Here is an 18,300-nt window from a genome sequence, read left to right as displayed (position 1 = left end):
TTCACAAACCTTTTCTTGCAACTGTACTTAGGTGATTGAACAGTGGCTTGTTTTCTTCTCGTAGCTGGACCAGCTGGTGGTGGATGCAGCCAAGGAGAAACGAGACATGGAGCAGAAGCACTCCACCATCCAGCAGAAGGTAAGGGCTTCTCACCTCCCCTGATTTGATCAATTTTTGTCATCTGTTATCTTTTATACAAGTCGTGTGTCCCTGGCGTTGAACCTAAAGAAAATGCATAGCCTATGAAAATTGTTTTTTTTTTTCAGATAAAATCAGCTTAACACAGAGAAAATTAGATGACAATCCTGTAGCATCTGCAGGATCTGGGTTTATCTCAGTTGTTGAAAATACTAAGATTTTGACTCTTATGGAAAGCAGCCACATTTAATATGTTCCATTGTAAGAATAACAACATAATAGTTTCCTCTAGTCTGACTGGTGACGTGTCATGTGATCAGCAGTAGCATGACTGGCAGCATGCTGTATTGGTATAAATGAATGAATTTCAGTTTCGGCCTGTCCTGCTTAATCATGTGACCCATGATAGTACTTTTTGCACGTAGTCATCTGAGAAAAGGAACTGGACAGACATCCTCTTGAAGTGTTCAGATATATAAAAGACACATTTCTCAGATTAGAATTCACCATGTTCATGCTGATGTCAGAAAGTGCTTTGGAAGGTGAAGTGAAAGTGTTTTCTTTCATTGTTTGATTACTCTTTAAACTGTATGCAGTGTCCAGTTTGCATTTGTTACCCTCTCTCCAGTGTTGAATTCTTGCCCTCTCAAAATATTTTCCATTTTGGAGGATTTTGTGCTTTAGTACTGCACTGCTGATTTTAACTGAAACTCTTCAATTGTGCAGCAAAGACTTCTGGCTTTTTTGCTGCCGTATGGAAACTAAGATGATGAGAACAGACACATTATTAGGTAGCCTTGTTATACTGCTGTCTAATACAGTATTAAGTAAGCTTTTTTTAAATCAGTAGTAATTAGCATAATTAACAATTTGTCATGCCAGTTGCTGGGAAAAGCTCCTTTTTTTTAAGTGCAATCTTATCCCTGAGAGAGATGCAGTATCCTGTTAGCCAGTGTCATGCATTATTAAAGTGCAAAGGAAGGATTAGGTAGGCATGCATACAGGACAGGTAGGATCCATTACAGCCCTGCTCCTGTGATGCGGCACAAATAGGAATGTGTCAGATATCCTCTCGTTTTTCATTCATTTGCAAGCAGCCTGTACCCATGACACCTCTTAGTGTAGAGATAACAGTCGTTGTTCTTTGCAAAAAGTTGTGGTTATTGGTAAAAAAACCCAACAGATTTATAAACGGTGTTATCTACTTCTTCTTTCAAGCTATAGAACAGGTGAGAAGCAGGGCAGCTGTCAGGTCCGGGCTGTTGCTCAAGCAGACCCCCACAGGGAGAGAGGGATGCGATGCCGGTGCTAACACCAGCTTGCCCTTGACTGCTCGTGTCGAGGGCTCTGTCTTTGTCTGCCCGGCCCTCCCCTCTCTGTGCAGGCTGCTATTTTTATGCAAGTGCCTTTTTTTCCTCCTGCTCTCCCGCTCCCTGTATCTGCAGTTTATAATCTGATCTTCTTTCTTCCCTCTTTGCTGTTCTCAGGCTGCTCTGCAGGTAAGCCTTTGTCTTTTTATTGTGCCATTGTATCTTCATTTCTGTGCTTCTTCCAAGACCTTGAATTTAGTGATTTGATTGTAGCTCCTATGGAGCAGAATGCTTAATTACACTGTGCAGCTCCCACTATACAAAGAGCATGATCTCGGTTATATACGGTAGGATGTATTGACATATAATCCACATTAAAGTCAAGTTAGTTTAATTTATTTAATTTAGCTAAATAACAAATAGAATGTCCTTACTGTATTGACCTTATGTATGGTTACATAAATAAGTATATGCATTTCGATAAATAGGTTCAATATTTCAAGTCCTCTGGCAGTCTTACTGTATTGAATGAAAGTTCAATATATTTTCATGAATAAGGAGGTTACTGTAACAGAACTCAGTATGCTCTTTATCCAGTATGAACTATGTATTTTCCAAAACCTGGGATTTTGTAAGCTAGTGTTGATATATTGCTAATGAAGGTTCTTGTTTATTTCTATCAGTCACTTCCTTCTGTGTGGATGAAAAAGCCCATAGTTATGGAATTAGCTAACTTCTGCGTATGTATAATGTGCAAATTATTGTTTATGACCATCATATTTCATGTCAGATAACAGTGAAACATAATACCTTTATGCTTCTAAATTTGATGCTCTTAATGACATTATAAAAGGTTTCATATACAGATTGCTGGATAAACCTTTATTAAGTCACTGCTGCAACCTGGTTGTGTTATTCCAATCGCCACTACTAATTTGACTGGCTGTCTGGATAGGAGTAACCTCATTGAATGCAGAACTGGTCTTTATACTGCTGTGTTGAAAAGTGGAGAGGAGGAGCTAATTTAAGACAGCAGGTCATCTGGTTGAGTTACACAGCTCAGAACTCTCAGACCTGCTTTGTAATGCACATCAACTAGTAGTGATCGAAGCTAGTGTATAGACACTCTTGTAAGCCTACCATGTGCCCCGATTGTAGGGCAGGCTTCTAGAGAACATTGCACTGGGGCAGTCACAGAGATGCCCTGAACTGAGCAGGATTCAGAATTTTTCTGGCCTTCATTCCAGTCACTGGTTAAGTTGGAATAAACCTAAGCAAAGAACGCTAGCAGCATGAAAATCTTCAGCAGGTTCCATTATGTGTGGTATCTGGTAAGTGTTTACCCTTTGTGTTTATCTGTGTTTTAAGAGGTGAGGGATGATGGGCTGGAGTGCGGTAAACTAGCTGCTCACGGTGAAGCATTAGTGGCAAAGATGAAAAAGCTGTGTATTTCAAGAGTGGACGTGCCTAGGGATCTAGTCTCATCAGGCCATCAGGACCAGTCGTGTGGGGATGTTCTCATCTGTGATTTTGATTTAAGTACAGTACAGTGTTTTCCCCTTTGACTCTTGGCCAAACCAGTTTTCCTTGTTCTAATACAAACTTTTAGGTGGCAGAGTCTGATTCATTGCCAGATGTCCGCTGCTTTTGTGCTTGGAGCTCGACAGCTGTAGGTAGCTTTTTAATGTGTCTGAACCTACTCATTCCTCATTGTTTCTCTGTTTTCTCTTATTTTCTGAAACAGAAATATGAATCTGATCTAGTTTCAGAGTAGTCATCGCCTATACCCAGAGATTTTAACTGGATTCCATCCATGATTGTTTTAAAATCTGCTGATTCCACGAGAAGGTTTTCATTGCTTGCAGAAGATAGGCCTGCATGTATCTAAAGAATTTTAAGTTAAATCAAAGTGTGTTATTCTTTTTTATGATACAGCGTTACAACAAAAACAAAATGACACGCCTTCTAGCTCCAAAGAGGATTGTATGGTAGTTCAAATGGCATCTAAAAATCTGTAGAGTGATGAGAAAACGTTTTTCAGATAGCTTTGAAATTTGGTTTTGGGTTCCAGGATCACATCACATCACATCTTTGGGGACTGGAGTTTAAACCAGTCTCCCCCTTTGATAAATGAAAATAACCCGTTATCAGGAGGATCAGTCATAAACATTTTACAAATCGCACTTGGGGGGGATCTGATTCATCTGAGATGATTCTGATCCTCCAACAGGAACACAGGTCCTGGCAGTGTTAGCTGTAAATATTCTGCCTCCAAAAATAAACTGCTCCCTCCGACTGGGTCAGCATGGAAAATTCTAGACTGAGAAGCAGTTTATTAGCATTGTAGTCTCAACTGCGGTGAGAGAAGGGAACTGTAGACTCTATTTGTGCATTGCAAAGAATCAGAGGAACAAGGAGCTTACTTCTGGCTGTTTGTCAGCACTGTGGAGACCAGTTCCTACTTGGAGACATACTGTACACTGGCATTGAGAAACACTTGCTGTTTGTTCCGTCACCCCCTTCTCCCATCTGCTGTCTTATTTAACTCTTAAGCTAAAGTGGCAGCAGTCAGAAAGAACCCTTGACTTCAATCTGGGAGTCAAGATTTTGTGATAAAAATGTAGCAGTAGAGCCAACATGAGATTCTGGAAGCCATGAATAATTCATTTTCAGATTCTGCTAGAGCATTCTGCATTCTGCTATTTTGCATTCTGGTTCTGCAAAGAAGCATACAGAGTAGTATATCCTTACTGACTAGCATCAATGAGCTGACGTTTCTGAGCAACTGACCGAGAAATAAGATCTACATTTAATTTTTGGTGCATTTATTGTCTGGTTTTTGAATGGACATCCTGTGAACGCTTTGGCATTCATTGCCCTGAAAGTTATAACAGTTTTCCCCACTGCATATAAGAAAACCACTCAGAGAAGGGCCAGAGAAGGGCCTTCCAGTAATAATGGTTTCCAACCTGCTATGTGTATAAAATTGTAAAATACGTTAACATACTGAATTAGAGGACAGGAGGTTAGTGAAGGATTGAAGAAAATAGGGGTTTATGAATGTTTGTATTCCTTAAGGAATTTTATTTTGATGGTCTCAAAACTTAATTTGTTAGCCTTTTGTGTTATTTTATAAATGAAGCATCTGAATGAAAGGCAAACATACAAATTAACAGTGAGTGAAACTCTTAATTTACGCAATCTGTTATGCTATGGGTTGTTGGGAGTAGATTTCAAAAACATTGTCACTACTCATTGGAGTTTCATGACATGTATTGTATTACTGAGCAAAGAGACTTTGGTGAGGATGAAAAGGCTCATATGTCCTCAATGGAGATCATTTTCCTACTAAAAATAAATCAGATGATAAATGTTATGAATGAAGGGGTCTGAATCACCAGAAATCCTGATCCTACCATTTCCTCTGACATTATATGTCCCAAATTTAAGTATGGTTTCTGAAACAAGTTGTCCAAAACTCCTTGTTTTGTTTTTCTTCAACTTCTAATTGTTTGCTTCAAAATTACCCAAAAGCTACTGTTTCTTGCTCTCCCTAAATATTTTGTGTAATTTTGCTTGTAAACCAGCACATAGTCGGCAATCTTTTGTGTCACATTTTGGGTGAAAAGTCTTGTTACAAAGAAAGTTGTTGCACCAAACACCTCTTTTATAGCTTCATTTCACTTTTTAATACCCACTACCCACACTTTACAACTGGGTTAGGAGGCATAGCTTCAGGCTGAATTACACAAGTCATCTGAAACCGAGCACCAGTTCCACAAACGTTGGCAGTTTAGTGTGTAAAAAAAAAAAAAAAAAAGCACCATCGTCATGGCGATCATCTCGATAAGGCCATTGTCTTCCTGAATCTAGAAGTATACTTGTCCGGAGTCTGTTTTCACTTTTGATTCCATGCTCATCCAACACGCTGACTTCAGCAGCTGGATCCTGGCGATCTGGTCTCTGCCTGATGCCTCTCGTTTTCGTCTCAGGACTTCTCGAATGACGACACCAAGCTGGAGTACAATGTGGATGCAGACAATGGAATTGCCATGGAGGGTTATCTTTTCAAAAGAGCGAGCAATGCCTTCAAAACATGGAACAGGTAGGAATTCCTGGATACTTGGGGCAAAAGACTGGAGAGGGACATTTCACCTTCCAAACCAGGGAAATGTATCCCAACGGATCAGTTGACATTTAGGAAATGGATGCTGTCAACAGAAAAAATATTCCTCCTTTTATCCTGTTAGACTGCATCTGCCTTCTGTACTGCAGCTCTTTTTCTTTTGATTTTGAGGAGACCATGAGGTGGAGATCACCTGTTGTGTCAGTGGGAGACTGTTAAGGAATGAATTTCTTATGTGGCAGTCGAATGAGATTCCAAATCCCTAACAAAGAGTAATTTCTTCATGTGCATTAATCAGATTCTTACAAGCTTCTACAATTAATTAATGGTGCTACCCCACTCTGAAAAATAATTTAGTTGCAGCTGGCTCGTTTGAAAGGACTAGTTGTGGCACTGAGTAGGTATTTACAGGATAATAAGTCTCGGGGCACTGTCCTAAGCAGAAATCAGATGATCTTTTCCGTAGCATGACATTTCAATTGGAATCCACAGCAAAAATTGTGCTTGAGTATGAAGATAAATCTGCATGATGCAGCCAGCCTCTGAAAGTTGTTGTTTTTTTTTGTAGGCTGGTTTGTAGAACTAAGTGGTAGATAATTTAACAGATAATTTAACACTCTTATCACTTTCATTCACACTGAGAGTCATTTGTTGCTAATTGTTTACATAAGCAAATAGAATCCCATTTAATGAATTACTTCCCATCTAGCTGTAGTGGCATACATGTAAATTTTGCTTTTATATGCAGTTTAAATAGTCATCACTTTTTTTCTGCCATTGCCTCTCTAGCATCATCACTGGCTTTGAGCATATTCAAATGTTCCTGTTTTTTTTTGTCTCTTTGTATGTGTTTGTTTTAAACTTTCCTCATGATTTGACCCTTCCTCCTATTTGTCCCATGCCAGGAAAAAGCCCTCCCAAAACAGGTACTTGACCTGCTTGTTTTGACCTCAAACCCTGATCCCTGCCTGTGCTTCATCCCTGCTCTGACCCCTGCCTGCTGAGCTTCACATTACTTGCAATCATGTACCTGGCCACTGTTTAAAGAAATTGTCCTGATTGCCGAATATAGATGAAAATAAACTAGCTTAACTGGACACACCTCTAGAAGTGAGTTTGCAGGAAAATAAATGCTCTTTCTGTGATGTCGCCTTGCTTTTTATGGAGCGTATCTACACTGAGACAGTGTGACTGTGGTCGTTGAAAGCTCTCCTGACTGTCCTTAGACTTCATGTTATTTACTTTTTCTTTAACAAAAAGTTGAGGAACTTGTAATAGGTCTCCTGGGACTGTGTGGTAAGCAATTTCATGGGTTTTTGCACAGTACATTAACTGGCCCACTGGATGTGTGACACAGTAAAGCTCAGCCCTTAGATTTTTTTTAAAACAGCAGATATTATATACAAGTATTGTATATAAATATTTTCTTGTGCTGATCATTTTCAGCTTGTTACTGATACTAATTTTATAAAATATTCAGATCCTAACCCATTATCTGTTATACAAACCTAATAGTAATATTTATATATGTTAGCAGAATTAACCCTAAAATATTAAAGGTGCCTTTTTAATTACTTCTATTTTGGGCTGCAACAATTGGCAGAAAATCAATACCTTGTCCATGTCTTTATGAGGAAGGCACAGTATTATCCTAAACTCGGTTTAACACTGCTGCTGCCAGTGAGAGGTGGTGTTGTGATCTGTGCTGACTTGACCCGCACCCCCCTAAATGATACAAGGTGCTTTGCTAGGGCCTTATCAAACTGGAAAAGGAGTCCATACTACTTTTCAATTCAATAAATTGTTTCCTCCATCAGTCAAGGCAGCTTTGTCCACATTATTTTCCTTGTCAAATTTCAGTTATGAGACATTTTATTTTGGATTAAACAAGTTACTGACTTTATTATACAGTTTCGGTCTTTCTTCGCAGTTGCTGTAGGACTGGTACTGTAAGCAGTTTTACAGATAAATGTCAGTAAGCCAGTTTAATGGTAGGTCCTACAGTGCATACAATTATACAGTGCCCTTAAAAATGATTGCTGTATAGAGCTTGTTTTGCCAAGCCTGGTACCTCTTGTGTGTATCATCATCATTATTTATTAAACCAATTAGATGTAATACATTAACGGTATTATAAACTTTTCTTGTTAGTGTAATAGTTAAAGAATTATGAGGTATGATTCTTTTTTTGGGGGAAAGAACAGGTTCTATTCTGGTTTGTCTTTTTGAGCACATGAAGTTGCACTTTGATTTGATGCCTTTGTGGACTTGTGTGTGCAGTGCCAGTAAGGTGTTCAGCAAAAACTAAAAGTGCTGGGATGCAAAGAAGTTGTTTTGCAGTCTGTGAAAATGGAAGCAAAAAGGAGTAATCATAGTAATAATCTCTAAACACTACAAGCAAGCTGTGCTTGTCATCTAAAAGGACTCGCTTAGTGGCTTTGCTAGCATTTTAGTTAGTAATGTGTTTGGTCATGAATTGCACATCATCTGATGTACAGTGTATGGATTTTGTGTGCTGCTGGGAAAATTTAAAAAATCAATCAGAAATTTGAAATATTTTAAAATGTGGTTTTATGTGCAGGTAATGATGTCAAATTACGTGGTTGTATGTGCAGGTAATGATGTAAAATTACTAGAAAATGTGTAGTTCAAAAGAACTTTTCATTCTTTCCATTCATAAAACCTGTACTGCTAAACTAAGGCCATTATTATAATCTTAGATTATCGAATTAGTATGATATAAGTACTTATTTCACTAAATATTTAATTAAAAATTAAATGATGTCTATCATTATGGTAGTTTTAAAAAGAACTCTCTTTTATATAGATCTCAAATCTAATAAATACGTATGTACATTTCGAGACACTTTCTTTTTTTTAAAAGTAATTGGGTGTACCTGCAGTTTGTGTGTTCTTATTTCCTGATCTTATGCATTTGGTCCACGAAAGCTCTGTAGAGTTTGCCTTATTACAGTTAAATAAACTTAATCATTGTTTATTTAAATCTTCAGGCGCTGGTTCTCTATTCAAAATAATCAGCTAGTTTACCAGAAGAAATTTAAGGTAAGACCTCTGAATTTCTGTTTTTAATATTTAAGCGTAGAACGCATGTAAAAAAGTATATTCTCAAAAGAAGATTGTGCTGTATTCTAATGTGTAGCCTTTCTAGATTTGTATTCTGCATCTTATTTAACACTTGACCTGTATTCAGGAGAAGTGTCAACACCATTTCTTCTACAAAGCCCACATCTCTTTAAAAGAGCTGTATAGGGCCATGTGTATGCTTTCTGTGAGTCCCCGTTCGAAATCCCAAAGTCGGGTGTGGTTTTTGGAGCCGCGAGGTGTCCATTTGGCCTCTTTTTTTGACCACGAAAAGTGCAGTGAAGTAGCTGTGGCCCAAGACGCATCATGACCCCTGGGGTGTGTGAGTGCTGTGTCAGTGTGCGGCGCACTGCTGACCCCTTGTCCTGCCGGGCTTGTCCCCCACCAGGACAACCCCACGGTAGTGGTGGAGGACCTGCGGCTCTGCACGGTGAAGCACTGCGAGGACATCGAGCGCCGCTTCTGCTTCGAGGTGGTCTCGCCCACCAAGTGAGTCCCCCCACCCCCCCCCGAGACGGCGCTGCGCAGGACATGGACACGCCAGTGAAACACCTGCTGTTCCACCCTCCTTCCTTTCCAGTGCAGGGCGCCCTCGATCGTTAATTAATTAGTGCGGGCACAGTTTCCCTGACACAGGAAATTGGATCCTGCGTGTTCAATAGGAAGGCTTACAGTTTGTGAGGCCAGTGATGAGTAGAAGCATTGACCTTGCAGGACTGTCCTCGGGGAGGTAGCAGCCGAGCTCCGAGCACTGTTTGAATACCAAACAGTTGTGGAATAGCGACAGTGTTTATTTTGAGCGAGGGGGATTGATTTGGCTGGTCACCTTAATGCTGTTGACAATGGAAGCAGGTAAACCACTAGCTGTGGTGGTGCAGAAACTGTACATTGACTGAGAGGAGGGCTGATGAATTTCTGCCCCAACCCCCTCCCCCCTCTCCCCCCTCCAGGAGCTGCATGATGCAGGCCGACTCGGAGAAACTGCGGCAGGCCTGGATTAAAGCTGTGCAGAACAGCATCGCCACGGCATTCAGGGAGAAAGGAGAAGATGCCGAGGTCAGTCAACCTCCCCTGCTTAAACACTGCACATCTGTTTGTCTTCCACAGCTTGCATTTTATGGATCCCATGGCTCTTTGTTTTTCCAACCCATTAAAACAGGCGTCTTCTACTTTTATAGTTTTTTTTTTTTGCTATGGTTAGATTTAGTTTAAAGCTATCCACATTAATCAAGAGGAGAAAAAGTGTTTTTTAGATTGGAACTTATACCGTAATCCAAAGACGTTGCAAGATAATTTCCACTTTCCTAGGAAACGCAGGTGGAAATGTTCATTTCGTTTTCAAGTCAAGTTGTAGTTTATCTGTTTCAGGTTGCACGAGGCAAATTGCACTGGAGAATATTGTGGACATTGAAAGGAGTGTTTTCAAAGTGAAAACAAGCAAATACTTTTTAACTTCTCTGTTGATTCTGTTTCTAAAGCCCCCTTTTCACAAGGGTATCCGCTTTCCGATACCAGCGTTAGGGTTTGAGTAATCCTGGCAGGGAAGGCAGATACATGTGAGGTGACGCGTCTGGTGTTTGCAGAAGCTGGACAGGAAATCTTCCACGTCCACCGGCAGCCTGGACTCGGGCAGCGAGCCGAAGGAGAAGTCTCTGAAGGGCGAGAGCGCCCTGCAGCGGGTGCTGGCCATCCCGGGCAATGCCGTCTGCTGTGACTGCGGGCTGGCAGACCCCCGCTGGGCGAGCATCAACCTGGGCATTACGCTGTGCATCGACTGCTCAGGCATCCACAGGTAACCCAGGCAGCTTGCTGGCGGCCCAGCTTCTAACGTGTCAGCTCCCTGAACGTGAAATACCGTCAAGTCCAAAAGGAACAGTGAGATGCACTGTGATGAGCCTTTCTTATTGACGGTAGTGAAAGGTGTGTAGAAGAAAAGGAATGTCCTGATTGTCTGGATCAGTGGTCTGTGGTAGTCCTTTGCAGTTTAGATGAAATGATGCAAACTTTATCCTCCTAGCTGCTTCTTTGCTGAATTGATATTCTCGTTTTCAAAGTTGGATACTGTACTGAATTTCTCATTTTTGTGCTTATTAGTAATTGCTGATTGCCCTATGCACATCATATTCAATGACTGACCCATGACTCTTAAAGTGATCTTAACAGTAATGTTTACAATAATAATAATAATTCCTTACACTTGTATATCGCTTTTCTGGACACTCCACTCAAAGTACTTAACAGCTTTACAGGATGAGGCGCGGGTCCAAAGCAGCTGAACAAGTATCGCAAACATATAATTTTTTCTTTTTTTTTTAGGAGTCTAGGTGTCCACTTTTCCAAAGTCAGATCTCTAACGTTAGACACCTGGGAGCCTGAACTGCTAAAGGTGAGTCAGGTTGTGGCTTGGATTGCAGAAGCAAAATTCAAATAAACACATGAGTGCAAGACAGCAGACAGCATTAAGCAGATAGAGAAGTGCTTTATGAAAAATGAGTGTTGGTTTGAAGAGAGGGCGCTTGCAGTGTGTCACGCTAAAAGCCCTTCCAAAAAGCAAGGTTTGTAGGGATGATTGAAAAGTGAAACCCAGAAAAGCTCTCTTTATTTCTTCAATGTGATAATCGACGGATTTCAAGTACACTACAAGTACCCTGGCACCTGCAAGAAAGAAAAGACTGTGACATTCTAACTGTGTGACACTAAAAATCTGCAGGATTACTGTTGTGTTTTATACGCCATTGTCGAGATGTTTGACTGAGCTTCTCTGTGCTGGCAGCTGATGTGTGAGCTGGGGAATTCTGTCATTAACCGAATATACGAGGCTCGGAGGGTGGAGCTCGGAGCCAGAAAGCCACAGCCTGGCGATCCAAGGTAACGCGCTGATTCCCGAGAATGTCCGTGTTCTCCCAGCCCATCTGGGCCGTGTTCCTCACGCTGCCTGCCAGGAGCTGTTGTGCCGACTGAACTGGGACTTCACCCGACTTCCCCTTTCGGTTTCAGGCACGAGATCGAAGCTTACATAAGAGCGAAGTACGTCGAGAAGAGGTTTGTGCGGAAGCCGACGGCGGCCGAGCAGAGGTCGAAGGTCATAGCCTTGAGCAAGCAGGAGAAACGCCTGAGCAGCAGTTCAGAGCACCTTCCTCCGCGGGCGCCCCCACCCACACCCAAACAGCACCCCTCCTCCAATGCGTCAGGTGAGAGGCGCTCTGTTCCACAACCCTTTGACCGTTCAAGAAGGAAGTCGCGACAATCATCTGCTCCTGGTTTGACAGCATATCAAGGCATGTTGTGATTATGCCGTGAAGCACTGAAATACCTTTCTAAACATGTAAGGGGCTCAGGATGTGCAATAACACTAACCAGCATGTCTGAATTACTGTCCTCAGATGTCTGTCGCGGTCACACGGTCAACTAATGGCAATTTCAAGGCAAGAAAAGCCTGTTCTGGATTTCTGACTAACACCCATGCTTTTATCATGTCCTTTTCTTCTGCAAAACGAATCTTTCCCTCCTCCACCCCCGTCTCTCTCTGGCCTGCTTCGTGCTTTGTGTACTAACCCACACGCTCCCCAGCAGCCGCAACCTTCAACGAGGATACCCGCCGGGAGTCTCTCTTCTGTCCCGATGAGCTTGACTCGCTCTTCTCCTACTTTGATACCTCCTCAAAGCTGCGGAGTAGTAAGTACTGCACTCGCAGACCATTCTCATCTCGTGTCCTCTGCCCTTCACTGCAGTCCTCCACATGTGCTCGGGCCTTCTGCATCATAGTGCTCTCCAGCTGTGGTCATTGTTCGTCGTTTCTTCACCGCTCATACGATACTGCGGTGTGTCAGGTGCTCACGATAAGGGTATTTCCGAATCCATCGTCGCTGTGTTGCAGATTTGTTTTTTTGGCTGGCCACATTTTTTTTCCACCTAATTCATCCATTCCATCCATTCTGCTGACGGCATCGGCTGCTGTTTCCCCTCGTACACGCGAGGCGTCACTCATCACGTTTGGACTTTGCAGCTTCCCCACGTTATGCGTCCCCCCCCCCCCTTGCGTGCCGGTTCGGTCATTTTTAAAAGCTGCGTTTTACCCACAGAACATCCTCCGTGCTGCTGTTGCAACAAAGGTGATGGTGGGAGCAAAAAAATGACTCTTCCAGCTGCGCTTCCCATTTTCTCTGAGACGCTGTGGGTGTCCACCACAGGTGCGCTTGGTAGAGCAGCTGCTCATCACGCGGGACTAAGGAACCTCCTCTGCCCCCCTCTGTTGCAGAAAAGAGTGCCGACAGTGGGATCCAGAACAGCGCTGATGGAAGCAGGGAAATGCTGGCCTCCACCCCCTCCACGAACAGCTTGAGCGAACCGGGTAAGCCACCAGACGTCCGAGTGAAGTGTCTGACGTAAGGGAACACGCTTGGGAGTTTTTAAACGCTGTCGTCCTCCCGTCGTGCAGAGGGCCCCGAGACGCCTGCCCCCCTGGCTGGGCCCGAGCTGGTGGTGTTCGCCGAGCCCAGGGATTTCTCTCCGGGCCCACAGCTGTACTGGGCCTCCTCGGCGCGCAGCCTGCCGGACATGGCCGAGGCTCTGGCCCACGGGGCCGAGGTGAACTGGGTGAACACGGAGGACGACAACAAGACTCCCCTCATACAGGCTGTCCACGGGGTAAGTGTGCGGCAGGGGCTTCCAGCAGCACTCCTCCCGTCCATGTACATCTTCCAAACCTCGTGTTGTAGCTACTCGAATTAAGGACAGTCACGGTCTCCACAACGGTAAACCGCTGACCATCCTGTCCTGTCTTACGTTTTTGGTCAGTTTAAACCTATTGCATATCACATTTCTTTGAAGAAGGATCTGTGTCCGAGTAGGTCGAGAATATATAGATTCTGTTCCCTTCAATGGCCTAAAACTTTAATGCTTCGTTTTTAGATTTGACAGAAAATGTTGACTACTTTTCCTCATGACGGCTTGTGGCCTGAGATTACAAGATACCTGACTTGCAGAGACTCCTTGACAGGGAATCTCACTCTGCTCCGTTATCACTGTCTGTACTGGAAATGTGATGTTGAGGCCCTTAGGATGGGTCTCCTTTAATTTGAACAGCCGGGTTCCTAGGGCTGCAGTCTTCATTTGTCCTTAGGCTGTACTTCACAGTCACGCTGTTCATGTCCTCTTTCAGGGTTCCTTGGTGAGCTGCGAGTTTTTGCTTCAGAATGGCGCAAACGTCAATCACCAAGATATTCGCGGCAGAGGACCCCTCCACCACGCCACTATCCTGGGGCACACAGGGTATTCAGTCCACTTCTCTTATTTGATTCATCAGATCAGACCGATAACTAAATCTCCTCCTGTTGCCAAATACATCTGGTTGCACTGCTTTTGAACTCTTCTATAGAGACTAAGTTGCCACTCTGGGGTTCCTGTCTTTGCTCGCTCTCTGACCCGTTACTGTCTGTTTGAAAAGAAGAATAGGACCTCGATGTACTCTCTTTCATCTTTCTGCTGGAGACTGGGCTTGATTTCAGGTCAAAAAATTATCCAGGATTCAGCAATAAACAGAAGATTATCTCTTTGGATATATGTCAACACGAGCTAAATATAAACTACTAGAGTTCACCTTCTTGTACAATGGAATAATGGCTGCATTAAGCATGAGGGAGATTAACCTGCAAATCAGACACAGTCTTAGGATGTTTGCCTTCTTTGATCTTCCCTAGTCAAGTAATAAAACTAATTCCATGCCTGAAGAAGGCTTCACAGCTGAAATGCTTTTTTTCTTCTTTCTGCTGTTTAGCATGGACATTCCCTCTGCTTGTACTGTACCTTTGCAGCTCACACGCTGACACAGTTCCCCACTTCGAAAGACAGTTGTTACATATTAAGTGACATTCCCTAGTGACATTGTACTTCACCTCTGAGATGCTAAATAATAAGTGAAATGCAGCTATGCTTTATATATATAAATCTATAACCTAATAAATCTGTATACAATTTATTATATATAACTTTATATACAGTATTTTATTATATAATAATATATACATCTATATATATATCAATCTTAATGTATAGATTTATATGTATTAAAAATAGAGATAATAAAAAAACAGATTTACATCTTAGTTTGGTCATTTTTGTTCTGCAACAGGCAGGTTTGCTTGTTCCTGAAGAGAGGGGCCAGTCAGAACGCCGTGGATGTTGAAGATAAGAGCCCCTTGTCGATAGCTGTGGATGCTGCCAATGCAGACATAGTCACATTGTGAGTACATGTTGTCCTGTTGATAGTAATGAGGGCTTGGTGTTGTGGTGTTCTCTTTGCAGTGGGGGGGTTGCATATACCAAAAGGCTAAAGGTGTAAGAATGTTAAATACTAGTGATAGTGTAGATGTTAGAAACGTTTTTTATATTCCAACATTTCATAGTAAAAGTATCTCCATCGAGTAGGAAACAATCCTTGAATCACGTACTATTAACGAACAGTAGGTGTCACTGTTATGTCTGGCTAGTACAGCACATAAGTGTCCTGATAGCCATCTCAGAATGGCTGCTTATTTTGTAGAAATCAGTATGTAGAAATGTAAGCGAATTGCATGCGCAAGTGGAATTGCATTTAGGCAGAAATCCAAGTAAAACAATTCTGCACTGTGCTACCTCGCACTGTTGCTTTTGTATTTTAAGTACTGTACTGGTGAGGAATGGGAAACGGGAGCCTCTAGTGGTGAAGAAAAGTAACTGTAAGAAAGACGTTCCAAAGATGAATTCTGAAGTGCGCAAAGAAAGGAGGAATAGGATTTTAGAAGTAATGCAAGTGTCCTATGGATACAGTTCTGAAGATACAGAAGTAGGTTGAAACTTTATTCCAGTTTCTAATGTGAAAAGCACATCTCTCTTTAAGGGGAACTGCAGTCCCAATTTCTCAGACCAGTTATTAAATCTCAGTAACAATATAATTTAATTGACTGTATAGCAAATATTTACAAATTCTGGATTAAGCACAAAATGTGAACTCTGTGAAAGTACTGTCCGGCCTCCACTTTGTTGCAAACCCCCTAATCTCGCCGCTGGTGAGAGCGAGAGTTTGCACGCGTTCGTCCGACGTCACGCGGCCTCTAATGAATAGCGTGATGTGATGTGCGAGCGAATAAGTGCCGGTGGTGCAGGAGACATTTCACCGCAGAAATGTTCCAACGTGACCTGCATGCAGAGTTAACAAGTAATTAGTATGTGTTGGAAAAACCGTCTCGAAGTCGGGAGCGATATTTCTGTTGGATTAAAGGAGATGTGTTCTCAAGCCTGCTTGTTTGCAGTGTCATAGGGCTGCCTCGCGTCACTGGAACCTTTGTTGCCTTGTTCTGAATCGCAGATAATGGAAATTTTGTCTGTTTTTATGAAAATTTGAGTTTTTACATGTTACCGAGTACATTTTGCTTTCATTGTGGTTTGAAATGCGCTCATCAGGGTCAATTCTTTCTAAACCCCAAACATTTAAAACAACGATGCAGTTCCCCTTTACCACCTGATGGTAACCGTTCCATACCGCTTCCAGCAGAGGACGGAGACGCTTTGCAGGATGAATGACGTCAGTGCTGCAGCAGCAGGACAGCGTGACTAACTTCCCCCTTGCCTCTCCCCTGGCAGGTTGCGTCTGGCCAAGATGAACGACGAGATGAGGGAAGCCGAGGGCCCCTATGGGCAGACAGGTCAATATTCCACCAACAGCCACACTGAGATGCAGTACAGGAAGTGTATACAGGAGTTCATCAGCCTGCAGCTAGAAGAGTCTTAACAGAAGTGTCTGGAAATCCATGTACTTGTTAAACCCTGCAGTGAGATTATTAATGTGAAGTATCTGAAGTAGCCTTTTTGTTTTAATATCATATCTCAAATAGGTTGAAAAGGATGTTGTACATAATGCAGGGTACATGCTAGACATGTATTCACACAGGAACATGCGAGACCAAGCCATAAAGCTGTGACTAGTGGGTGGCATTTGTTATTTTGCAGTGAAAAACACCACAGCAGTCTGAATTTAACGGCTCTGGCGTTGAAGCCTGAGAATAACAAGTCAGGGTGCTTTAGTGGATATGCAAACACATACTGTAGTAGTATTTCTTATGGTTCCATGCTTGCATACTGATTTTGTGTAGTTTACATAGATGAAAACTGATCAACTTTTTAATTTATTTTTTTTAAATTAAGTTATAAAACAGCCAGCATAAGATTTAATGATAGTTTTAAAATGGAAGGCAGTATGCATCAATGGAACCATACAAACAATGTACAGATCATGTATGTTTGTATATTAATATATATGTATATTGGGGGGAAAAACAGGATTGTTATCCTAAAAGGTCTTTTATAGGAAAATGAGCAGTGTATTGTAGATGAAAAGGGTTTCATACAGTATTGTAAATCACTGTATTGTGTACACACTTTGCACAAAGGCGGATGATGTAAACATATTTAAGGTATAAATATCTTCCAGTTGCATTTTCTTCTTTATATTTATAACTTTTTTTAATGGTCTTTTTAGCTATTGAGTGTACAATTGCCTGACAGTACTCATATAATCAGTGTCTCTGCGTCCCTTCACAACCTTTCTGATCTCTGGGTTAGATGCTGGTGTTAAATCTGAATTTGGGTACTTTAGTCAGGGAAGATTGCCCTGCACTGGGTTAGAGTCCCATCCCGAGTGTGCCCTGCCTTGTGCCTGTCTCTTGGCAGGATAGACTCCAGCTCACCCCACAACCCTGAACTGGATAAAGAGGTTAGAAAATGGATGGTTGGATAGTTAGGGAAAACATTTTTCAGCATATCCTGTCAGTGCTGCACTGAAGAAGAACATAGATATGAAAAATAGATATGAGTGCTTACTCTACAAGCCCAGTGTCACAAAAACACCAATCTAGACTGCTAATTTCCCCTCCCCCCCTTAAAATATAATAATTCATGTTATCACAACAGCCTGGGGGCCATTTAGCAAACTACAGTTCGTAGTGGGACAAGACATGACAGAACGTTTGCAACAACTGGACTTCCACAGCTTGGTTTCGACACTAGCAGCCTGGTTTTAATTGGTTGAATCAACAACACGTGTTAAAAATGTTCCCCATAAGACTGGACACTGAAGTATCCCTGTCACAATGTTTCAGGTCAGAGCGATGAAGCCAGGGTTTTCAGACATTAGCTAGCCATGCTTTGTCAAAATATTCCTTAAACTATTTTTGTTTTGAAATATAGTGTCTTAAAGTATAACACAAGCATAAGCAGTATTGCCTTCTATGCTTTCTTAGATGGACCTTCACTCTAGTCTTTTAGTCTGTTTCCTCAAGATTATGCAAGCCTTTTTTGTCAACTGAGTTTATAACTTGTTATTCTTAATAATTTCCATTGTATATTTTCCTGGAACAAGGTGGGTGAGATTATTCACAAGATTTATTTACTGTTGCTCTTAACTTGTAGGGAACCATCTTCATTTCCAGTAAAGACATTTGTAGTTGTTATGGACAGGAGATATGTTGTTTCTTGACACGAGGAAGTCATGAAGATATACATTTTTCTATTTTTTTTTAACGAGGACCACAGTTTGGTTTTTAGTGGCTAATTCATCCAAAGATCTTATCGAGCTGTTCTTTTAAAGA

The 18,300-nt window shown here is 41.9% G+C and overlaps 1 protein-coding gene across 4 annotated transcripts in view; it reads left to right on the top strand.

Moving 5' to 3' along the window:
- Window positions 1-18,300, top strand: part of LOC102696927 (arf-GAP with coiled-coil, ANK repeat and PH domain-containing protein 2) — a 70,198-nt gene that overhangs the window by 45,056 nt on the left and 6,842 nt on the right. Inside the window, exons 9-24 of one of the 4 annotated variants that reach the window (XM_069197809.1) lie at window positions 65-139; window positions 1,627-1,638; window positions 5,442-5,554; window positions 8,587-8,638; window positions 9,066-9,166; window positions 9,628-9,733; window positions 10,261-10,469; window positions 10,994-11,063; window positions 11,451-11,545; window positions 11,675-11,868; window positions 12,251-12,352; window positions 12,936-13,028; window positions 13,116-13,324; window positions 13,839-13,948; window positions 14,808-14,918; window positions 16,298-16,359. In XM_069197809.1, the coding sequence (XP_069053910.1) occupies window positions 65-139; window positions 1,627-1,638; window positions 5,442-5,554; window positions 8,587-8,638; window positions 9,066-9,166; window positions 9,628-9,733; window positions 10,261-10,469; window positions 10,994-11,063; window positions 11,451-11,545; window positions 11,675-11,868; window positions 12,251-12,352; window positions 12,936-13,028; window positions 13,116-13,324; window positions 13,839-13,948; window positions 14,808-14,918; window positions 16,298-16,359 (1,714 nt within the window). Of the gene's footprint in view, window positions 1-64; window positions 140-1,626; window positions 1,639-5,441; window positions 5,555-8,586; window positions 8,639-9,065; window positions 9,167-9,627; window positions 9,734-10,260; window positions 10,470-10,993; window positions 11,064-11,450; window positions 11,546-11,674; window positions 11,869-12,247; window positions 12,353-12,935; window positions 13,029-13,115; window positions 13,325-13,838; window positions 13,949-14,807; window positions 14,919-16,297; window positions 16,360-18,300 lie in introns of all 4 variants that reach the window. The other 3 variants (XM_006637638.3, XM_015361222.2, XM_069197810.1) reach the window with 3 other exon arrangements.

Source organism: Lepisosteus oculatus, chromosome 13 (genome assembly GCF_040954835.1).
Source record: "Lepisosteus oculatus isolate fLepOcu1 chromosome 13, fLepOcu1.hap2, whole genome shotgun sequence".
NCBI lineage: Eukaryota > Metazoa > Chordata > Actinopteri > Semionotiformes > Lepisosteidae > Lepisosteus > Lepisosteus oculatus.
Note: the sequence above shows the minus strand (reverse complement) of the source record. Positions and strands in the feature narration are given on the sequence as shown.